Source organism: Schistocerca piceifrons, chromosome 1 (assembly GCF_021461385.2).
Source record: "Schistocerca piceifrons isolate TAMUIC-IGC-003096 chromosome 1, iqSchPice1.1, whole genome shotgun sequence".
NCBI classification, from domain to species: Eukaryota; Metazoa; Arthropoda; class Insecta; order Orthoptera; family Acrididae; genus Schistocerca; species Schistocerca piceifrons.
Window position 1 is genome coordinate 777813700 of NC_060138.1, and position 21150 is coordinate 777834849.

The 21150-nt window shown below is 37.6% G+C and overlaps 1 protein-coding gene across 3 annotated transcripts in view; it reads right to left on the reverse strand.

Annotated features, from left to right (window-relative positions):
* Positions 1–3286: 3286 nt before the first annotated feature.
* LOC124788910 (WD repeat-containing protein 74) overlaps positions 3287–21150 on the reverse strand; it is a 102647-nt gene continuing 84783 nt past the window's right edge. For all 3 annotated transcript variants that reach the window (XM_047256209.1, XM_047256202.1, XM_047256196.1), the window contains one exon: positions 3287–3698. In XM_047256209.1, the coding sequence (XP_047112165.1) occupies positions 3519–3698 (180 nt within the window). In that variant the 3' untranslated portion in view covers positions 3287–3518. The remainder of the gene's footprint in view (positions 3699–21150) is intronic.

The window sequence follows — 21150 nt, forward strand, 5'->3', positions numbered from 1 at the left end:
GATAACCTGCACGTCACCTGCAATCGTGGGTATCAAGTTTGCTTTGGTATTAATGTTTGGGCTGGAATATTGGGTGACAGATGTTTGGGCCCTAGAGGTTGCCTGCATGAGGGTATCATGCATTACTCTCAAACTATATGCCTAATGTGCTGTAAGACGTTCTATTACATGTTCGGCAGAGGACATGGTTCCAACATGATGGTGCACCTCCACACTCTGGAATTAATGTGCGACAATATTTGGACAAACCATTTCAAGGGAAACGGCTCAGACGTGGAGGTCCAGTTGTATGACCACGTGTTTACCTGACCTAAATCCCCTGGATATCCACCTGTGGGGACACCTGAAGGAGCAAGTGTACTTTAGTCCGCTGATGAATGTGCAAAAAGTGGTAGTGCGTGTTATGCTGCTTTTGTTACTGTGGACACAGCTTTGCTGCGAAGGGTCCAGAGCTGTATGATCCAGTGGGTTGCGCAATGTTTGGATCTGCAGGGAGGGCACTTTGAGCATCTGTTGTTCTGAGGACAACATATTCTGTTGTGAAGGTCATGTGGTCATTAATATGGACATTATTATTGTCACTGTTTGCTAATGTGCAACATCTGAGCGCTCATATTAAATGTATATAAATGAAAAGTAGATGTGTTATTGTATTGTGCTCTCAGCTTTAGTATTTCGAAATTGATATTGTTTTTGTAGTTATTCTGTCCTATGACAGGTCATTTGTTTCAATTGTCTATTTCTTATTTGTCTAACCATGTATTTGTTATGTTCAGCGTTACAAAATGTTGTAAATCTAGGATAGATGTGACCTAAGAAACGGTGCATATTACAGTATGAAATGTCGGAATAAAATTAGCAATTTAAAAAAAATGCGCCCCAACCCAGGATCGAACCCTTGACCTCCTACATGCTAACCAAAAACTGTATCCACTGCACCAACTGTACAGCACAACTAATATGTGCTGACAGAGGTACTTACCATACATGTGGTTAAAGTGGGTTACAGTGTTGCCAGATTGCAACTCTTTAATGTCCTTTTTCTACCGGATGTACTGGCCAGACAAAATTCTGTGACAGACATTTTTTTATCGCTGACGTGTGAGGAGTAGCGCTGCGAAGCCCAAATGCATGAATTTCGCTTCACCCTGTATATTTATACACCTTATATACCAAAAAATATCTAGCCAATGTGTCTGAATGTTTACTAGAGCACTGTAAAAAATTTGAAGTAAATACGCCACGTAGTTTTCAAGATTTTTGGTAACAATGTTAATTAATGACTTGTCTTTGTGCAGTAAGCGCGCGCGCGTGCACGTGTGTGTGTGTGTGTGTGTGTGTGTGTGTGTGTGTGTGTGTGTGTGTGTGTGTTTAATATTTATTAGAGCACCGTGTAAAAATCTGTAGTAAATCGATCAAAATAGGGAATTTTGATAACTTTAACAATGAGTTGTCTTTATATAAATAAAATAAAATAATGTATTTATTTTAAAAAATATGTGGCCTATGTCTGTCCAAAGGTTTATCAGACTATCATGTCGGCATTTACTAGAGAACCGTCTAAAAATTTCAAGCAAATCGGGCACAAACTTTTAGTGATTTTTGTTAACAATGTTATAAGTATGACTTGTCTTCATACAAAAGTTTGTGTGTGTGTGTGTGTGTGTGTGTGTGTGAAGCCAATGTCTGTCCTAATGTTTATTAAACTATCGTGTAAAAATCTGAAGTAAATCCGTCAAGAACTTTCCAAAATTTTTGCTTAAAACTTTTTCCTTTTTATATATATAAACTGAGATGACAACAGTCATGGGATAACTCCTAATATTGTGTTAGACCACCTTTTGTCCGGCATAGAGCAGCAACTCGACATAGCATTGACTCAACAAGTCGTTGGAAGTCCCCTGCAGAAATATTGAGCTATGCTGCCTGTATAGCCATCCATAATTGCAAAAGTGTTGTTCCTTCAAATGTTTGTAATTAGTACACAATTACTGATTTTATCCTATAACAAAAGATACTAACTAGTCATAATGGAAATAAATTAGAAAATCAATTACATACATAAAACTAAGCACGAAAATAGATCTGGTGTTATATTCTTTAAAACTGAGGGCCAACCTTTCTCTCTTATGGAAATGCAGATTATACTCACATATGTTAATGGTAATTAGTTAAAAGAGAACAAATTTAAGGAGGCAGATGGCAAAACAAGAGGAGAAGTAAAAATACCCCAGCTTGCTTTGTCACAGGCTACATGGAGTCTGCACCACACTCAAAGCCTACCAACAGCCTTACTAACTGAAATCAGGATTCATCTGACCAGGCCATGGTTTTCCAGTTGTCTAGGGTCCAACTGATATGATCACGAGCCCGAGAGGTGCTGCAAGTGATGTCATGCTGTTAGCAAAGGCACTCGCCTAGGTCACCTGTTGCTATAGCCCACTAACATCAGATTTCACCACACTGTCTTGATGGATACATACACGTCCCACACTGATTTCTGCAGTTATTTCATGCAGTGTTGCTTGTCTGTTAGGGCACACCTCTACGCAAATGTCACTGCTCTCAGTCATTAAGTGAATACCTTTGGCCACTGTGTCTTCCATGGAGAAAGGTAATGTCTGAAATTTGGTTTTCGCGTCACATTCTTTACATTTTGGATCTCGGAGTATCGAATTCCCTACTGATTTTCATAATGGAATGTCCTATGTATCTAACACCAACTATCCGACTACCATTTCGCATTCAGAGTTTGTTAATTCCTGTTGTGCGGTCATAATCACATTGGACACCTTTTGACAGAAGCTACTACTTAAGAAAAAAGTTGCTGCTTCCCCAGTTATAGTAAGTTACTCCTGTTTATCAGAAGTAATTGCAAGAAATATCAGTCATTTGTGCCATTACCTTCATCGACTTTATGTCTTTTTTGGTGTCTTCTCTCAGTGTCAGTGTATACCAACAAATTAACATGAGCGGAAATCATTCACATTGAGGAAATTCTTGATTTCATTACCATAACAAAAGAACAATTGTCAGTGAATAATTCTCAAGCGTACATGAAACTAACTTACTAGATTACAAAAATTACTGCAAAAAAATAGCAATTAATTGCAAAACTTGCTCTTTGATAATTTTACTTGCCTAGATGTTCTTTTTATCGTGTAGTCACAGCCACATACACTTAACAATCATATCCCATAAGTCATATTTATGATCATAATCATGGGCCTGGAAAGATTTAATAATCTTAAGCTGAACTTTTTAATAATTTTTAGAGACTATATATTTCTTACAGCAGTTTCACAATTTATTACACATATATGATACAAATATCAGTTGGTCAAACAACCATCACAGTTATAATTATTACAACAAATGTGTTAAATGTTTAATTACAAACATTCTAAATTACACATTTGAAACATAAATAAGTCACCTGACTTAGTTTTCTCCTAATAAGGAAACACAGAGATGCACAGAACGTCCAACACACATGTAAATATTATAGACACAACATATCAAGTTTCCTCAAGAACAGCCATGTCATCAAAGAGACTGTCATATTCAGCGACAATTTGAATATCATCATCACTATCCACTTTTTGATCATTTTGTTTTTCTTCTTCTTCTTCTTTAATGTCTGGGAGTATCATCTGAGACCTCACCAGGACACAATTAAGTTTCATTTTTTGGTACCCCTGCAACGAAAGTAATGTAAGTATTATGCCAGATTCATTTAAAATACTAAACATGTCTCATCATATGTTTCATTCACTGCAACTGTACTTCAATCACATGAAGAATCTTACGGTTTAATGGTTAATTTACTGTCCATATAAAAGGGAGCTAGAACGGAAATTTTTTTTTTTTTTTTTCACATTTTCGGATTTTTACCTCATTATAAAATTTGCAATTTTACGAATATATATATATAATAGAGGGAAACATTCCACGTGGGAAAAATATATTTAAAAACAAAGATGACGTTACTTACCATACGAAAGCGCTGGCAGGTCGATAGAAACACAAACAGACACACACATACACACAAAATTCAAGCTTTCGCAACAAACTGTTGCCTCATCAGGAAAGAGGGAAGGAGAGGGAAAGACGAAAGGAAGTGGGTTTTAAGGGAGAGGGTAAGGAGTCATTCCAATCCCGGGAACGGAAAGACTTACTTTAGGGGGAAAAAAGGACGGGTATACACTCGCGCACACACACACATATCCATTCACACATATACAGACACAAGCAGACATATTTAAAGACCTTTAAATATGTCTGCTTGTGTCTGTATATGTGTGGATGGATGTGTGTGTGTGTGTGTGTGTGTGTGTGTGTGTGTGTGTGTGTGTGTGTGTGTGTGTGTGTGTGTGTGAGTGTATACCCGTCCTTTTTTCCCCCTAAGGTAAGTCTTTCCGCTCCCGGGATTGGAATGACTCCTTACCCTCTCCCTTAAAACCCACTTCCTTTCGTCTTTCCCTCTCCTTCCCTCTTTCCTGATGAGGCAACAGTTTGTTGTGAAAGCTTGAATTTTGTGTGTATGTATGTGTCTGTTTGTGTTTCTATCGACCTGCCAGTGCTTTCGTTTGGTAAGTAACATCATCTTTGTTTTTAGATATATTTTTCCCCACGTTGAATGTTTCCCTCTATTATATATATATAACTTATAAACTCACATGGGAAGTAGTTTATTTTATTTTTTTTTAAACATAATCTACACCGTCTGAAAATAGTAAATTTTTACGCACATTGCTTCAAGATCAAATAAAATTTATAATTTTCTATATAGAAGGCTGTGGACTAAAGTGTTATAAAGGTTAAATACTGTGTTTGTATTGGTAGCACTGTCACAAACAGTATCTTATTATTTCGTAGTATAAACATGCGTTGTATGTCAACGTGCTAATGTTTTGCCAAGGAAAAGTGACAAAAAGATTGGTAAATCTCTCAAAAAGTAAAGTATGACGCCAATACGAAGTGTTTTTAAGAAACATGGGTTTCACGGTAATAGATTTTCGAATAAAGGGAAACACTGTGTTCAACATGTGGCATGCGAAGTTACAGGCAATGAAATACAGGCAAAGTTGTCAGTATCTGGAGAAACATCCACTAGTGCTTCAAAGATTAAAATAAAACATTCTGATACACAGTTTTCTCAAAATGAAAGTGATGTAAATGTTAGGTTAGGTTATGTTCCGATAGATTTACACATCCTAACAAGAGTGTTAGGCAGATGTGTGTGTTGTAAAATAGGGAGGGCCAGTAGTTTACATAAATACAGTGAGGTATCAAATGGACTAGCCAGGAAACTTATCATTAATTGTGCCAGTTGTAAATATACTTATTCATTTTGGAATTCTGTTAAGTGTAAAGATAATTATTCTGAAGTAAATGTTAGGTGGTTTTATGGATTGAGAGCTATCGGTAAAGGACACACTGCAGCAGAAACAATGTTTGCTGTGATGAATATGCCACGCCCACCTTGCAGGATTTATTGGAGCTGCTGTGGAATCTGTCGCATGTGAGTCAATGAAGGGTGCTGCAAACCAAGCTGTTGAAATAAATGATGATGTGACTGACATACCAGTAGCTTTTGATGGCAATGGCAGAAGCGCGGCTACAGTTCTAAGAATTCTGTTGCTACAGTGACCAGTGTGGATACTGGAAAGGTAATAGATTTCCAGATTTTAACCAAACATTGCTATAATTGTAAATCAGGGAATGAAGAAGGGCATATCTGTGACAGAAATTATGAAGGAACAAGTGGTGGTATGGAGGCCTCTGCAGCTACTGAAATTTTTAGTCGATCTGTGAAGGAAGGGGGAGTGTGTTACACTAAGTTCTTACACGATGGAGACTCAAAAGCATATAACAGTGTAGTAGTTGCTCAGCCTTATTGTGAGAAGATTATCACAAAACTGGAATGTGTTGGTCATGTCCAGAACAAGATGGGCACCAGGTTGAGGAAGATGAAACAAAGTTTGAGAGAGAAGAAACTTTCTGATGGTAAACCCATTAGAGGCAGGCTGACAGACAAAATGATTGATGAACTACAGCAGTATTATGGGATGGCCATTAGAAATAATACTGAAGATTTGTTGAAAATGAAGCAGGCAGTATGGGCTACCTTCTTCCACAGACTGTCACCTGATGAAAAACCAGTAACCACCTTTGCCCTCCTGGACCTGATTAATGGTGCAATTACCGCAATGCTAAGCACTCAAACAGTTCATACAGCCATAAACATTCCATCCCAGCAGCAGTCATGGATATCATAAAACCAATTTACAGAGACCTGACCAATCCTGAATTAATGAAGAAGTGTCTGCATGGTCAGACTCAAAATCCCAGTGAGTTGTTCAATAATCTTATACAGACTTCCTTATCAAAAAATTTTTGTTGTTGGAATGAAGACACTAAAGTGGGGGGTCAGTGATGCTGTTATTGCTTTTAATGACAGCAACACTGGTAGGGTGAAAGTGCTACAGCATACGGGAATTAATCCTGGAGCAAACTGCATCAGAGAACTTTAACGGATGGACAAAGTTCGCATTGATAAAGCAGAAAATGCAGCACAGTTGGCCACTAAGGAGCCCAGAAAGAAGAAAAGAATAAAAATCTTGGAAAAAGATCACGAGGATGACATAGAGTATTGTGCAGGGTGCTTCTGAGTGACTAAAAATAAAAAATTAAGCATATACTGAGTTACAGTCTTTTGAAACTTTAGAAGTCATTCCTGAAAATTTACATTTTCTGCTGCATTTTTCCTCCAACTCTCAGAAACCACTTCGAGTAAAGTATTCAAATTTTCAGGGAGTAATAACATACATATCCTGAGTCTACTGAACTAAAAGAAGAACATAATGTTATGTATAATTAAAATTATTTAGGATAATGTACTGTAATATTGTGCTCTGCCCGTGACATAATAACATACTGTTTTCCTTTCCTATTGAAATATCAAGAGTTAAAGATGTAATTTAACCACTGAGTCAATGAACTGCGCTGCAAGTCAGCGAATATGTACGCCTAGGATAATGAGAGTGGCACAGCATTACCATCTGTATTTTGTTCTATATAAGTATGCGTGCTTGTCTTTTCTTTCTCTTCTTTAGTCGTGCACCTTTCCGACAGCATCTTACTCTATCAGACTCTTATTTTTTTCAAATGAATTGAAATTGTATTCCTGTTAGGAATTTGTTTAATTGTGCCATTATTACCGCCAATTGCAATTACTGATATGACTTTACTATGAATACTTTTTTCTTTCGCTACAGAGTCAGGCTAAGATTATTGTTATTTCAACGTATTTGGCCGGAGTACGACAAAAATTCTTTGTTACGTTCAAAACTGTGAGATGTCAGATGTCAGTATAAAAAACTTCTTTCATTAAATAATAATCATTTAATTTGGCATTTCTGCTTTCATTTCATAGTAACGATCATCAATACACAATTTATAAATGTTACAGATTTTGCTTTACTACATTTTTTCTTAAGTTGCCAACACAATACCCATGAGATTAAATTAAACTACAGTATTCTGAATTTTCTCGCGAGGCGAGAAGACAGACAGTAATTTCCCTGAGATTATAGAAACCCAAATTAAACATTTTTCAGTACGCCACGAGTCTACCGACCTTCACTTCAGACAATAAAAATTGTAAAAAAGAGTAGAATTAACTAAGGAGTGAAGTGATTTTTTTTATGTAGTTCTAAAATATGCGCAAAAAAATAATTTTCATTATGGAGACTAAGAAAGTGGTGTGTGTGTGTGTGTGCGTGTGAAATATTTAGGTTCCTTTTACTTTTCATTTTGTAGGTTTCCTTTTAATTAATTATATATTTAATTATTATCAATTGTTGTTATTATAGAACAAAACAAAGAACACAAAATTTTAAGTGTGTAATTAAAAAATTGTATTTCCAAAATCAGTGGCTGAAATGCAATTATTGTAGTTGGGTAGACTCAGAACATCTAGATTAATGTCCTGTAAAAGTTTCATGTCAATGGCTACAGTGGTTCCTGAAATACAGGGAAGCCAAGTCACTAAATTTAACACTGTTGGGATAGGTCATTCCAACTCTCCTTAATAATTTATTTTTGAAAAGAGGGGCACATGGGCATGGTCAGATAAACGTAATTGTTCTAATATTTGTTTCTGCTGTTGAGAAAGAGCTCTTGATTTCAAACACTAGACTGAAACAGAGTATTTAAGATATTTCATACTCCTTTACAAATTCTTGTATACAATCACAGGCAACATAATTTCATGATAGCAATAATTACAAAGACTTGAATTTTCTACTTAATTTATAGTTCCAAAGTTATACTACACAATCAGTTATCAAGTATGCTATAATAATCTATAATTACAGCTTGAGGCTGTGGCCAATTGGCATCACAGCGGGGAAGTGGGGCCTTGGGCACGGGACATGGGGATCCAAGTAATCCAAGCATTCTATGGTCTAATGTTAAATTCAAAAAAATTATTACCTGAAAAGAAAGTATATATACCTGAAAACACAGCATAAAATTTCTTTTTCATGAAACCTGATCAGAGGTGGTGAACATGGCCCAAACAAATCCTCAAATTGGCAAAAAATAGTTTTTCTTAAATAAGTAAAAACTATGACTTTGAGTGAAAAAAATGTTAAACAAGAAAGTTGTAGGCTTTAAAAAATTCTATCGATTGCTTTTTTGTAACTAACAGTTGCTTTCTTGTGTTTCAATATACATAAAAAGAAGTTAAAAATCTGGCTCACTATAACTTGTTAATATCCGTGTTCTCATACTACCTATTTGCTGTTAAGTAGCATGCGCGTGAGTGAGTGAGTGAGAGAGAGAGAGAGAGAGAGAGAGAGAGAGAGAGAGAGAGAGAGATGCATGTGCTCCTGATGATTGGCTAGATCTGCTCAGGGGATGGCCATACAATAACAGTTTCGGCTTATTTTCTTTGCAAAGAGTTGTGCTTTATCAATTGCAATTATTAAAAAATGACTTTGAAAACCTTGCACTTTTGTTGGTAATGTTATTATTAACTATACAAAATAACTTAAAAAAAAAAGAAATTGCTAACAACTAGATATAAAAAAGTCTAGTGAATGGCATTAACATTTTACAGCAATGCCCTTGATGGAGGTTAATGTTGAACACCTACATTTTCAAGAAAAAATACTAGGATATGTTTCACTAATTTTTAGCATTAATTGAGTAATAAAGTGAAGCATGTAAGTGTGGAATGCGTCAGCTGCAGCAGGCAGTGGTGTGGGGGCAACTAGCACATGCTTACTTAATCTTTCATATCTTGGTTTCTGGACAATTTAGAAAAATTCTTTAGTACTTACTCTTTGGTAGCTTGAACAAGATAAACATGAATGTTACAGAAGCAAAATAGCTCAAGAAATATTTAATTTTTATTTAATTTACATTTTGTCTATTTTTATCATCTTTTTAACAATTTTGTATCTATAGTTTTCATGTAATAAATTAAATGTTTTGCTTAATTAATGATACTTATGATATACTTGTTGCTGGTTTCTTTAGAACTTACTTCATTACTTCCGTATTTAATTACTTTTAGAAAAAAAATTAAATAAATGCAACATATCAGGATTAGTTTAAAATATTTTATTTATTTACACATATATTGCTTGTTACGTCTCCATATTGCTTGGACTAAAGTTTCTGAGGGGCCAATTAGAGGCCTCTCAGTTTCATCTCATGAGCAGGTTTCAGGCGCTGCCTGTGTTTGATAAAAATCCCAAGCCTAATGCAATTTCTTACCCTATTTCAGTGGAAGCCTCTCAGCCTACATGATCTAGGTAGTCCCAGAAGGTGAGATTAGGGAGTTCTAACATTAGGTGCTTAAAAAGGCCTCTTAGGGATAGGCTGTCAAGGAGGAAAAAATCCAGAGTGCACTCTGAGTGCATACGGGGAGGAGACATCCCAGATGTAGAATAGGTGCTTCTGGATGCCTTGAAGCACACAGAGTGCAGCCAGCTGCAGGTGGCGGCTCTACATCTACATGATTACTCCACAATTCACACTTAAGTGCCTGGCAGAGGGTTCATCAAACCATTTTCATACTACTTCTCTACCATTCCACTCTTGAATGGCGTGTGGGAAAAAGGAACACCTAAATCTTTCCGTTCGAGCTCTGATTTCTCTTATTTTATTATGATGATCATTTCTTCCTACATTGATGGGTGTCAACAAAATACTTACGCATTCGGATGAGAAAGTTGGTGATTGAAATTTTGTAAATAGATCTCGCCGCAAAGAAAACCGCCTTTGTTTCAGTGACTGCTACCACAACTCGCATATCGTATCAGTGACACTCTCACGCCTATTGCGCGATAACACGAAATGAGCTGCCCTTCTCTGCACTTTCTTGATGTCCTCCGTCAATCCTCCCTGGTAAGGATCCCATACCGCACAGCAATATTCCAGCAGAGGACGGACAAATGTAATGTAGGCTGTCTCTTTAGTGGGTCTGTCGCATCTTCTAAGTGTTCTGCCAACAAAGCACAGTCTTTGTTTTCTTTTCCCACAATATCATCTATGTAGCCTTTCCAATTTAAGTAGCTTGTAATTGTAATTCCTAGGTATTTAGTCGAATTGACAGCCCTTAGATTTGTGCGATTTTTCGTATAACCAAAATTTATCGGGTTTCTTTTAGTACCCATGTGGATGACCTCGCACTTTTCTTTGTTCAGTACTAATTGCCACTTTTCGCACCATACAGAAATTCTCTCTAGATCATTTTGTAATGTCGGTACCAATGATATGTGTTGGTTCTGAATGAAAGTGATTCTCTCTGGTTTTGGGCTGCTATTTGAAGGGTATAGAAGGCCAGTCTTGTTGGCGAGATGAAGGCAGAGCTCAACATCTGTAGTATTGTCGAAAGGATTAACTGCAGACCTTTGGTACTGAGCTGAGTGGAGGGTCTAAATGAGAGGCTCAAATGTTGCTGCAACTGTGTGGGCTGCAGATTCCTCGACTTGCGCCATACAGTGGTGGGTTTTCTGATTCCACTTAATACATCAGGGACCCACTAAACACATGGAGTGCCTACACGGGTAGCAGAGGCTATGTGGAAGGGACTGGGTGGCTTTCTTTTTAGGTCAGCGGGTCTTGGAAAACTATAGGAAGGGCAGTAGTATAAAAGTATGAAGGGCAAATACGTGGAGAGGGTAGACCTAACAACAACTGGTATTGCAGTTTAAACTGTCATAGCAGTGTTGGGAAATAACACAGCTCCAAGCACTGGAGCTCAGATCATTATAGGTACCGAAAGCTGGCCAAAATGTTAACATAGGATCTAAGGTGTTAAAAAAGGACAGATTAAATACATACAGCTGATGATGGAGTGTTTATTGCTGTCACAAGTATTTTACCTTCTAGTGATTTTGACGTAGACAATTCTGTGAGTCAGTATGGGTTCTGACAACCAGAATAACTGAGTATTAGTGACCAAAATATAGTTGTACTGGGAGGGGCAAATCAAAGTGGCCCAGATGAGTGGATACCACTTTGGCAGCATTAATGGAGGAGGAAAAGACCTACACTTACTTCCAACAGGATGGAGCAACTGCCCACACAGCCGGCCAAACCTGGAAACACATTTACACAATCTTCTCAGTTGTTAATTGAGGTCAGTCTGGTCACAGCCCTAGCTGGTCACCCAGGTCACCTGATCTGTCAGCATCCAATTACTTTGTGGGGGAGCCTTCAAGTGTAAGATGTGTCGCAACAATCCTTGTAGCCTCCAAGAACTGCCGCAGAACTTTTTGGATGAAATTGCAGCAATTCCAGCAACTTTGATTTGCTTTCAATAACTTGCTGACCAGGACCCAAAAGGGCTAACAGATGAATGGTGGTCAATTTCAACATATACTACAGTCAGGTTAGTACTGTATTTCCTTCCTTCTGCTGTGCTTCTTTGTACCCTGGAACTCTGTTCTCCAGACCACTTTTATTTGCCCTAACCTATAGCATGACTGAACAATGTAACACCCAAATCCACCAAAAATAAATGCACAATATATCTATTAAAAAAAAATAAATAAATAAAAATTCGCTTAAGAGATAACTTCCATTCCTTCCAATCTGACAATGTAAGCATACTTCTACATCTACACAGATATTCCACAAGCCATTGTATGGTACATGGTGGAAGGTACCCTGTTCCATACTAGTTATTTCCTTTCCTGTTCCACTCACAAAAAGAGTGAGGCAAAAATGACAGTCTATATGCCTCTGTCTAAGCCCTAATTTCTCATATCTTATCTTTGTGGTCCTTATGAGCAATGTATGTTGGGGGCAGTAGAATCGTGTGGCAGTCAGCTCCAAATGCTGGTTCTCAAAATTTTCTCAATGGTGTTTCTCGAAAAGAACTTCACCTTCCCACCAGGGATTCCCATTTGACTTCACAAAGCATCTCCATGACACTTATGTGCTGTTTAGAGCCCACCAGTAACAAATTTAGCAGCCTGCCTCTGAATGGCGATTGAGAGATATATACCAAATAAATTAATAAGAGATGGCACTCATCCCGCATGATACATAATGCACCACAGCATTATGCTTACTACCTGAGCCCCCATATTATTCTGTTACTCGCTCCTGTGAACGGGAACGCGTTACGCAGATTTTGGTGTCACTCGCGTCCATCTAGAAAAGTTTTTACTGAGTTTAACGAAGGCGATGTTGGCCTGATATATTTGACAATGCCCTTTGGCTACACTGACTAAAGGATCCTTCTAAGAAATACCAAATGAAGATAACCTGAACATGCCTGAATAAGGCGAAATGCGTATTCAACGATGCCCTTTGGCTACACTGACTAAAGGGTCCTTCAAAGAAATACCAAATGAAGATGTATTTGTTCTCTGTTTTCTATGTAGATAACCTGAAGATGCCTAAATTAGGCAAAACGCATAGTTGAAAAATAAATAATTAAAATTGCATACAAGACTGTATGTAACCAGTACTAAATATACTAGCATTCTGCAGTTGAAGTATCATCCAGATTCAATGACTTCTTTTTTACTTCTATTAGAAGGAACAAAGTAAACAATGGTTGCAGTTTTTTAATTAAACAGAGAAATTTGTAAATATTTAGGCACTGCTAATTCTACACTGTTGATAATGTTTAAACATAGGGAAAAAATTGTAGCAACATTTGAGTGAACCCTATATTTGAGCCAGAGAGAAAATGAATGAGAATGAGAGAGATCAATGCAAAGACTGCTTTGCTCATTTGATTCAAATAAGCTAACTCTCAGAATGTCCCCTTTATGTTGGGAGGAACTAATGAACTTTAACACGAATGTGTAATGAATTTTCTGAAAATACAGACGAGCTGGAGCATTTCATGAAAAGAAATGACAGAGTTAAAAACAATTTATTGGCTCTGGCTATGAGTTATGTACATTCTACATTGCTTTCAATATTTGAACAATACAACGAGAAATATGTCTTCAACTCTGATCAGCCTGGCGTACTTTACTAAGGTGTACCCAGAAAGACTATAATTTGACGAACAATCTTTCCCAGGGGAAAAACAACAAGGAAATAATTACAGTATCGGTACAATTAAGTTTACAAACATAATGTTAAAAAAAAAATGTAAGAACAATACAAGCTGAATATATGGTAGACAAAAAACAGTGGATGGTAGCAGCTATGATCACTGATTGATTAAAAATCACAATCCTCTCCAATACTCATAAGTTGTTTGTTCAAAACATGCGTTTTTGAGATATGATTCTTTGTGCTAACCCAGAAAAAAGCAAAAATTGAAGAATGTGTTGAGTTAAACCAAAAACATCACAGCAGCTACGTGGTTAAACCATAAGCATACATGTGCTCTGCTTAATGATAAATTTTGGCACTATTTCTGTTATTGTTCAACACATTTTTTACAAGCCGCACTTCATATGCTCAGCACTGTTAAAGTGTTATTTTAGACTTGCTGAGAGAGAAACACAGATGTGAGAAAATGAGTTTACTTCCGCAATTGACGTTACAAGCTTATTACAAGTTGGTTCGGTGAATTTCCGTACACAGTGTAAAACGTAAATTTGAAAGAAAACTCAGGTGCTACAGTTTTGCTTCATGCCCTCTATCAATGATGCGCAGTGTGTGTGGTCCAAAGTATATACGTGCTTAGTGTATGTAGTTGTTGCAACTGTATCGTGTCAGATTTGAACACGGAAATCTCTAAAATGTGCTGTCGCAAAACTCTTGTTCTATTTCCATGTGACATCTCTGACATAGTACATCATCTGCACAAACAGTATATTTTCATCACTTCACAAAATGCTTTCACCTCTACCTGCACTCTGGTTGTTGAAGGGTCACTCCCCTCTCCACACATCCAGTAGGTGAACTCATTTTAGTGTGTTAGTGTGGTGTGATGGCTGCACTGGCTATTGGGTGACTTAACAAGTCGCCAGCCAATAAGAGTTCACTAGCCAGAAATGGGCAATGTTTCCTTGAATATGACGAGCACATTCTTTGAGACTCAGTGTTCAAACGTAAAAGGTTGTTGATTGACACTGGTGCTGAATACAGAACATTGGAAATATGTGCAAGATGAGACAGAGATATACATGCACAAGGAAACGTAGTGGCTGGTCCCCTCCATCACATATTGGCTCGGTCTGGAACACTTGGCATTGACTGTCTTGTTTTTCCATTACTGCTGCAACCTAGCGTTGTTGTATCATAATCGCGCAATGAAGCTAAATATGCAAGTTGTGTTGGTAACACTGATCGTGGATTACGCCAGCATTTCCTCTCTCACATCTCCCCTCTCCACAACGGCATAAAATACCCCCTTAACTCTGCTGTCATCCGTATTGCAATTCATTTGTCTTTTGTGCCACTTATAACTCATTCAGTCACATTAAATGTCAGTAGGACAGAAACGGTATGAAGTCAAGCAAGATGCCGAGTAAGAACTTAGTATTGAGGTAAACCTTACTAGGAAGAATCATGGAATTTTTAACATTATCTTTATGTGTTTTTCACAGAGGCTGAGAATTTATGGTGTAGAGCTGCGGAAAATGAAAAATCGGAGAACATAAAATTGAAGTTGCACGGCAAAACAGTTGTCTTGTTCATATGCAAATCATATGAACAAGACAACTGTTTTACAACCATGAGTCAAGGCAGTAAATAAAATCTGAAATTGCAAGACTGAAAGCAATTACTCCAAAATTATTTACTCAAATTTAAAGAAAAAGAATATTTCACCAGCAGTTTATTAGATGCACTGCATATGTGACAGGCTGCCTGGAATGCAGTGATACCAAAGAAGATTGACACTGGCTTTCGTTATGGGGGTTCAAAGTATCAGATTCACTGGCATCTCGATGATCAGCAGACACTGACACTGAGCTGACTTTCATTGAAATGTCTGGGAAAGTTTTTACATCATTAAACCCTCCTACAGCCTCACAAGATGAATTTGTTGCAGTCCATAATGACGTGTGCACAGTGCTAATTATGACTGATGGAGACTTTTGGAGTCCATACAGAGGTCAAAACCTAAAAAGCACATTGCAGTTCGTGTCCACACTACATCAAAATTATGAAATGTAATTAAAAGTACATGCAGATATTGTATAGATGTGCGTTTGAATGGGGTAATGAATATACAACAATTTGTTGTAAAGTTTAATGCAGAAAAAAGCTCAGCGAAGATCCCCCCCCCCCCCACAAAAAAACTGTATATGAGCTTTTAGTGTATTGTAAGTCACTACAATAGTAAATTTTAGCAAGAACTCAAATTGTTGTAATGCATTAAAATTTGATAAAACAAAAAATTCAATATTTCTTTTTTCGTGCATCATTTAACATGAAAAAATATTTAGGTCTCTTCTGTTTCGTGTTTAATATTTATCGCTAAAGCATGAAATACTGACAAACTGCTTGTTGCCTATACTTGTGGGTACAGGTGTCTGCCAAAAGTGACAAAAAAAAATAGAAATCTAAAAAAACGAAAAGGGTATTTCAAACAAGAGTATTACAGTTCACAAAATTAATGGAAAACGCTAAAAGGCAGATCACGATTTATTTCCCTGTACTTTTATTTCATTTCGACTGATGTTATGATTTTTCTCACTAATGACTACTTTTCTTCCTTGCACCAATTCCTTCAAGTAATTATCACCTCAAGTTAAATCAGCTATTAAGGGACACGAGAGAGGCAGAAATAAATGATGATAACTGACATTTTGATGAAAACAGACATACAATCTTATATTTAATTTTAATAAGGTCGTCATTTTTCAGACCTCAAATAGTAGACAGGAGTACACAACTTTATTTTCCTGGCCACTTCAGATTGGTGATGTACGTAATAAGAGCTACCAACAGAACACGGCTGGCAACTCTCATTCCAGTAGGCAGTGAAGTCAGTGGACGAAGTCAATTGTTAACCTGCTTTGCGGCTGCAAATATAACAATTCATGTTCTATGGTATTCCAAGATATTTTACAGAAGGGAATTATTGTTGACATGCTAACTGCAGAAGTTAGAATGCAAAATGAAATGTAAACCCAAGCAATTTGTAAATGTGTTTGATTGTAAGATTCTAGGTATGGCATAGTCATAGAGTACATTAGTTTCATAACTATGGTAAGGAAATTAGTGACATCTTCCTCATGATACTTCCCATACTTCCTGAAGTGGTATTCCGGCACCCACACAACCTAAACAATATCCTGGTCCATCCCTATATAATTCCCACTCCTGAGCCCTTGGCAAAGCGGTCGTATCCCTGTGGAAAACCCGGCTGCAAAACCTACATGATTAACCCACTCAGCATGTCTTACACTAGTCCTGTCACAGGCTTATCCTATTCCATCAGTGGGAGGGCTGTGTGAAAACAGCCATGTCATACATCAGCTCTACTGCAATTTCTGTACAAAATTTAATATGACAACCAACCAGATGTCCACCAAAATGAAAGGCACAGAGTTGACTAGCCAGAGATAGAACTTGCTGCTGCGCATAGCATGCTCAAGTTCAATGGCTGCTGCGCAAACTGTACCATCCAGATCATTCCCCAGAAAACCAGCTTTTCTTAACTATGCATATGAGAGTTATCCTTGGAAGACATCCTTCATTCCCTTAATCTTCCTGGCCTCAATCTCCACTAACCCACTGCACTCTCAAAATTCACTCCTACACATCAATGCCATCATGCACTGCACAAACTTTGTTGTTGTTTTGAAAGATATTTGATGTGCAGCAACATGTACGCTGCATATGTTCGTATTATCAAGGTATAAATTCGGATTCCACCAAACACCGCATGTTACTTTCTGAAGCATTGAAATAAAGATTGCAATGTGCTTTTGTAAGCCAGTCATAGCTTCTGTCACGTGATCTCGCCAGCTGATGACAGCACACGACACGTGATGTAGTCAGCCAACAGCAACATCACTCTTAAGTAGTGCGAACACACAAATAAGAAAAGTTAATGGTTTAAATTAATATACATAGTGTTCACATATAATATTGGTCTCTAAGATTAATAAGCTGTAAAAGAAGCTAAGCTTGCACATATAATGTTGATCTTCTTTGCGCGTGTTACACTTTAAGACACATCACACAAATGTGCCGGTAAAATTTTTTAATAATGACCTAAATGCCTAATCTTTTGGGCTCGAAATTCTTCTAAACGGTCCTCCTCAAAGAGTTTATTTTTAAATGAGAGTCAAATGCTTTGTGGCTTAATAAATTCATTGTACATTCTCGCACACAGTTCATCTTGAGTAAAAGGAAATTTGCTTCGAATGTAATGCTTTTCAAATCACCATTCGCAATATTTTCCCGCAACCTGTTAGAAATAGGTTCATTTCAGCAACTGAAAGAGAGCGCCAGGAAAAAGGCATCAGTATGCTTGCGCAGCTACGATCACGCAGGAAGCCCTTATGTTCGTATGTGTAAAACACTAGAAGATCTTATATTATGTCATAAAAAAAACAAGACATCAGAAGATGTCTTCAAGAGTATCGGAATTTCGTGCACCACACTAAAATGCAGAATTCGGCTTAAAGTGAACATTCGTATGTCCAGATTCGGATGTAAATTTTCTTGGAGCACCAGTACCGTATTGCCTCATGTTTGGTTCTTTATTATGGCATAATGCCATAAGAGTACTTGAAATGCAGCGAACAGTCGAAACTAGGCATAGTGTGAAATTAAACACTTCATTTCAGATAAATTGACTGCCTCAGTGGAAAAGATCAATAAAAGCCATATCTCTTTAGTGAACCTTCAAAAGTAACTTCATTGGTCTGCAAGGTAATTAATGCTTGACTGTCAGAAAGGTGGAAATAAAACATGAAACTACTAACATATTTTAGCCTTCCGTAATTATTCGAACGTATTTTCATGCATTTGATAGCTCCTGGTCACAAAAATCAGTTTTGTTTTCATTTAAAGTGAGAGCAATAAATCAAGAGGAAACAATAAAATCACTGACCATATACACAGGTCATGTCGGGACAACAAACCCCTCCCCACCACAACTCAGACTGCTATATGCAACAGGCCCAGATTAACTACATTTCAGAACCGGGGCAATATTAGATAGTGGTGCCCAGCCACACTTCTGTAACCAGAAGTGGGAGAAGTACTACTCATACGCGACTCAACTACGCATGCGCAAGAGCCCACCCACAACTGCTCACACGAATCTAATTTAAACAGTTGTCATGTCACGCTCATCGGAGACAATTTGTTGTTACGAAGCATTGCATAGTCTTCATAAAGCCTTGGACATACTTTGCTGTTGGCAGACGCTTATATTAGCACTGTGTTTTGTTGTTGTGTGTGGCGCTTTTCCTTCACAACTTAAGTTTTATTTTTATTTTTGCTCTCTTGTTCGTGTTTTGTTGCTGCATTATTATTCTGTAGTAGCGGGATACAGTAATATCCTTTGTTAGAGTATTGGTTCTTACCAGTCAAAATCAGAAAAATTTAACTGAAAACTAAAACAATAAGAAATTCCTCTAAACAATTCCCGGGTTTTTCCTGGTTTTCTCCCAGATGAAAAAATTCCCGGGGTTTTTCCCGGATCTTCCGGTTGTCCTGGGTCGTATACACCCTGACAGAGCATAATTTAATCATCAATAACATTTGGTTTAAGAACTGTAAAAGACTATTGTAGATATATAACAGAGATGGGGAGCTGGAAGGTTTCAGACTGATTATATAATGGTAACGCTAAGACTTTGAAACTACATTTCAAACTGTAAGACATTTCCAGGCATAGATGTGGGCTCTGACCATAATTCTTTGCTTATGAAATGCAAACTAATACCAAAGAAATGGCAAAAAGGTAGAAAATTAGGGAGATGGGACCAAGATAAATGGAAAGACCAGATATTGTTGACAGTTTCAAAATGAGCTATAGGCAACAATTGACTCATGCAGGGGAAAGGAACACAACACAGGAAGAGTTGGGTAACCCTGAGAGATGAAACAGTGAAGGCAAAAAGAAAAGGCTTTGTAGAAATTCTTGGATTGTTAAATTAAATGCAGTTAAACAAGCAGGCAAAAGGAAATAGATGTCTAAACAATGAGGCTGACAAAAATCGTAAAATGGCTAAGCAGCAACAGCTAGAGGCCAAATGCAAGCCTGCAGAAGCATGCATAACTACAAGAAAGATAGTCGCTGCTTGTAGCAAAATTAAAGAGTCCTTTGGAGAAAAGAGAACTGATGCATGAATATCAAGATCTCAGACAGCAAGCCATTACTAACAACGTAGGAAAGATGAAAGATGGAATGATTATATAGAAGGGCTTTGTAAGCGGAACCTCTTATAGAAAGAGAAGAGGCAACAGGTGAAGATGAGGCAGGAGATATGATACTATGAGAAGTATTTTGACAGAGCACTGAAAGAGATAGGTTAAAATAAGGTCCCAGGAGTAAGTGACATTTTCTCAGAATTATTGAGAGCATTTAGAGAGCTAGACATGACAAAATTATTCCACCTGTTGCACAAATATATGAGATGGGCAAAATACTGCCAGATTTAAGGAAGAATATAATAATTTCAGTTCCAAAGAAGGATACACTGGCAGCTATGAATACTACAGAAGCATCAGTTTAATAAGTCATTGTTGCAAAATATTGACACAACTGTTTATAGAAGAATGGAAAAACTAGTAGAAGCTGAGCTCAGGGAAGATCAGTGTGGGTTCCAAAGAAATGTAGAGAACAAGGCAATACTGACCCTATGACTTACCTTAGAAGATAGGTTAAAGAAAGGTGCAGCAAATGTTCACAGTATTTGTAGCTTTTGACAGTGCTGACTGGACAACACTCTTTGAAATCCTGTAGGTTGCAGGGATAAAATAGATAAAATACAGGGATCAAAATGTTATTTACAGTTCGCACAGAAATCAGACTGTAATTATGAGTAGAGGGGTATGAAAGGGAGGCAACAGCTGAGAACAGAGTGAGAAAGGCTTGTAGCCTATTGACGACGTTATTCAGTATGTCAATTAAGCATGATGTGAAGGAAACCACGGAGAACATTGGAAAAGCAAATGAAGATCAAGGGGAAGAAATAAAAGCTTTAAGTGCATTTCCAGCAGTGTGTTACCATGAAGGACCAGCAACTGAATTTATTTATTACTGATTCCATTTTCTGTCACAGTTGTGTATAAACTTTAATGGTGACATTTTCATACCATTACCTTCATCTACCTTTTGAGAAGCATAGATTGCTAATCTCCTTATACAGGAGAAATTGAGTCACAGACAGCCACAACAAAATGACTGCTATACATCTGAGCTCACAATCAAAAAGCCTTCTTCTAAAGTAGAAAACACACATTCAGACAAACACAACTCCCAAACACATGACCATTCTCTCAGGCTGCTGACACCAGACTGTGCACAACAACTGCGGCTGATGGAAAAAACAATTTTGGATGGTGGGTGTAAGGAGTAGGCTGGGGAGGGGAGGGGATGGGGAAGGCAAGCAGGTTAGGGGTGGGGGAGGTGTAGGGCCGTTTGTGGGAGTGTGTAGAGATATGGTGAAGACAAGGTAGTTCTGCTAGGTGCAATTGGGTGATTTGAGGGTTGGGAGGGGGGAGAGGGGAGAAGGGGTTGGT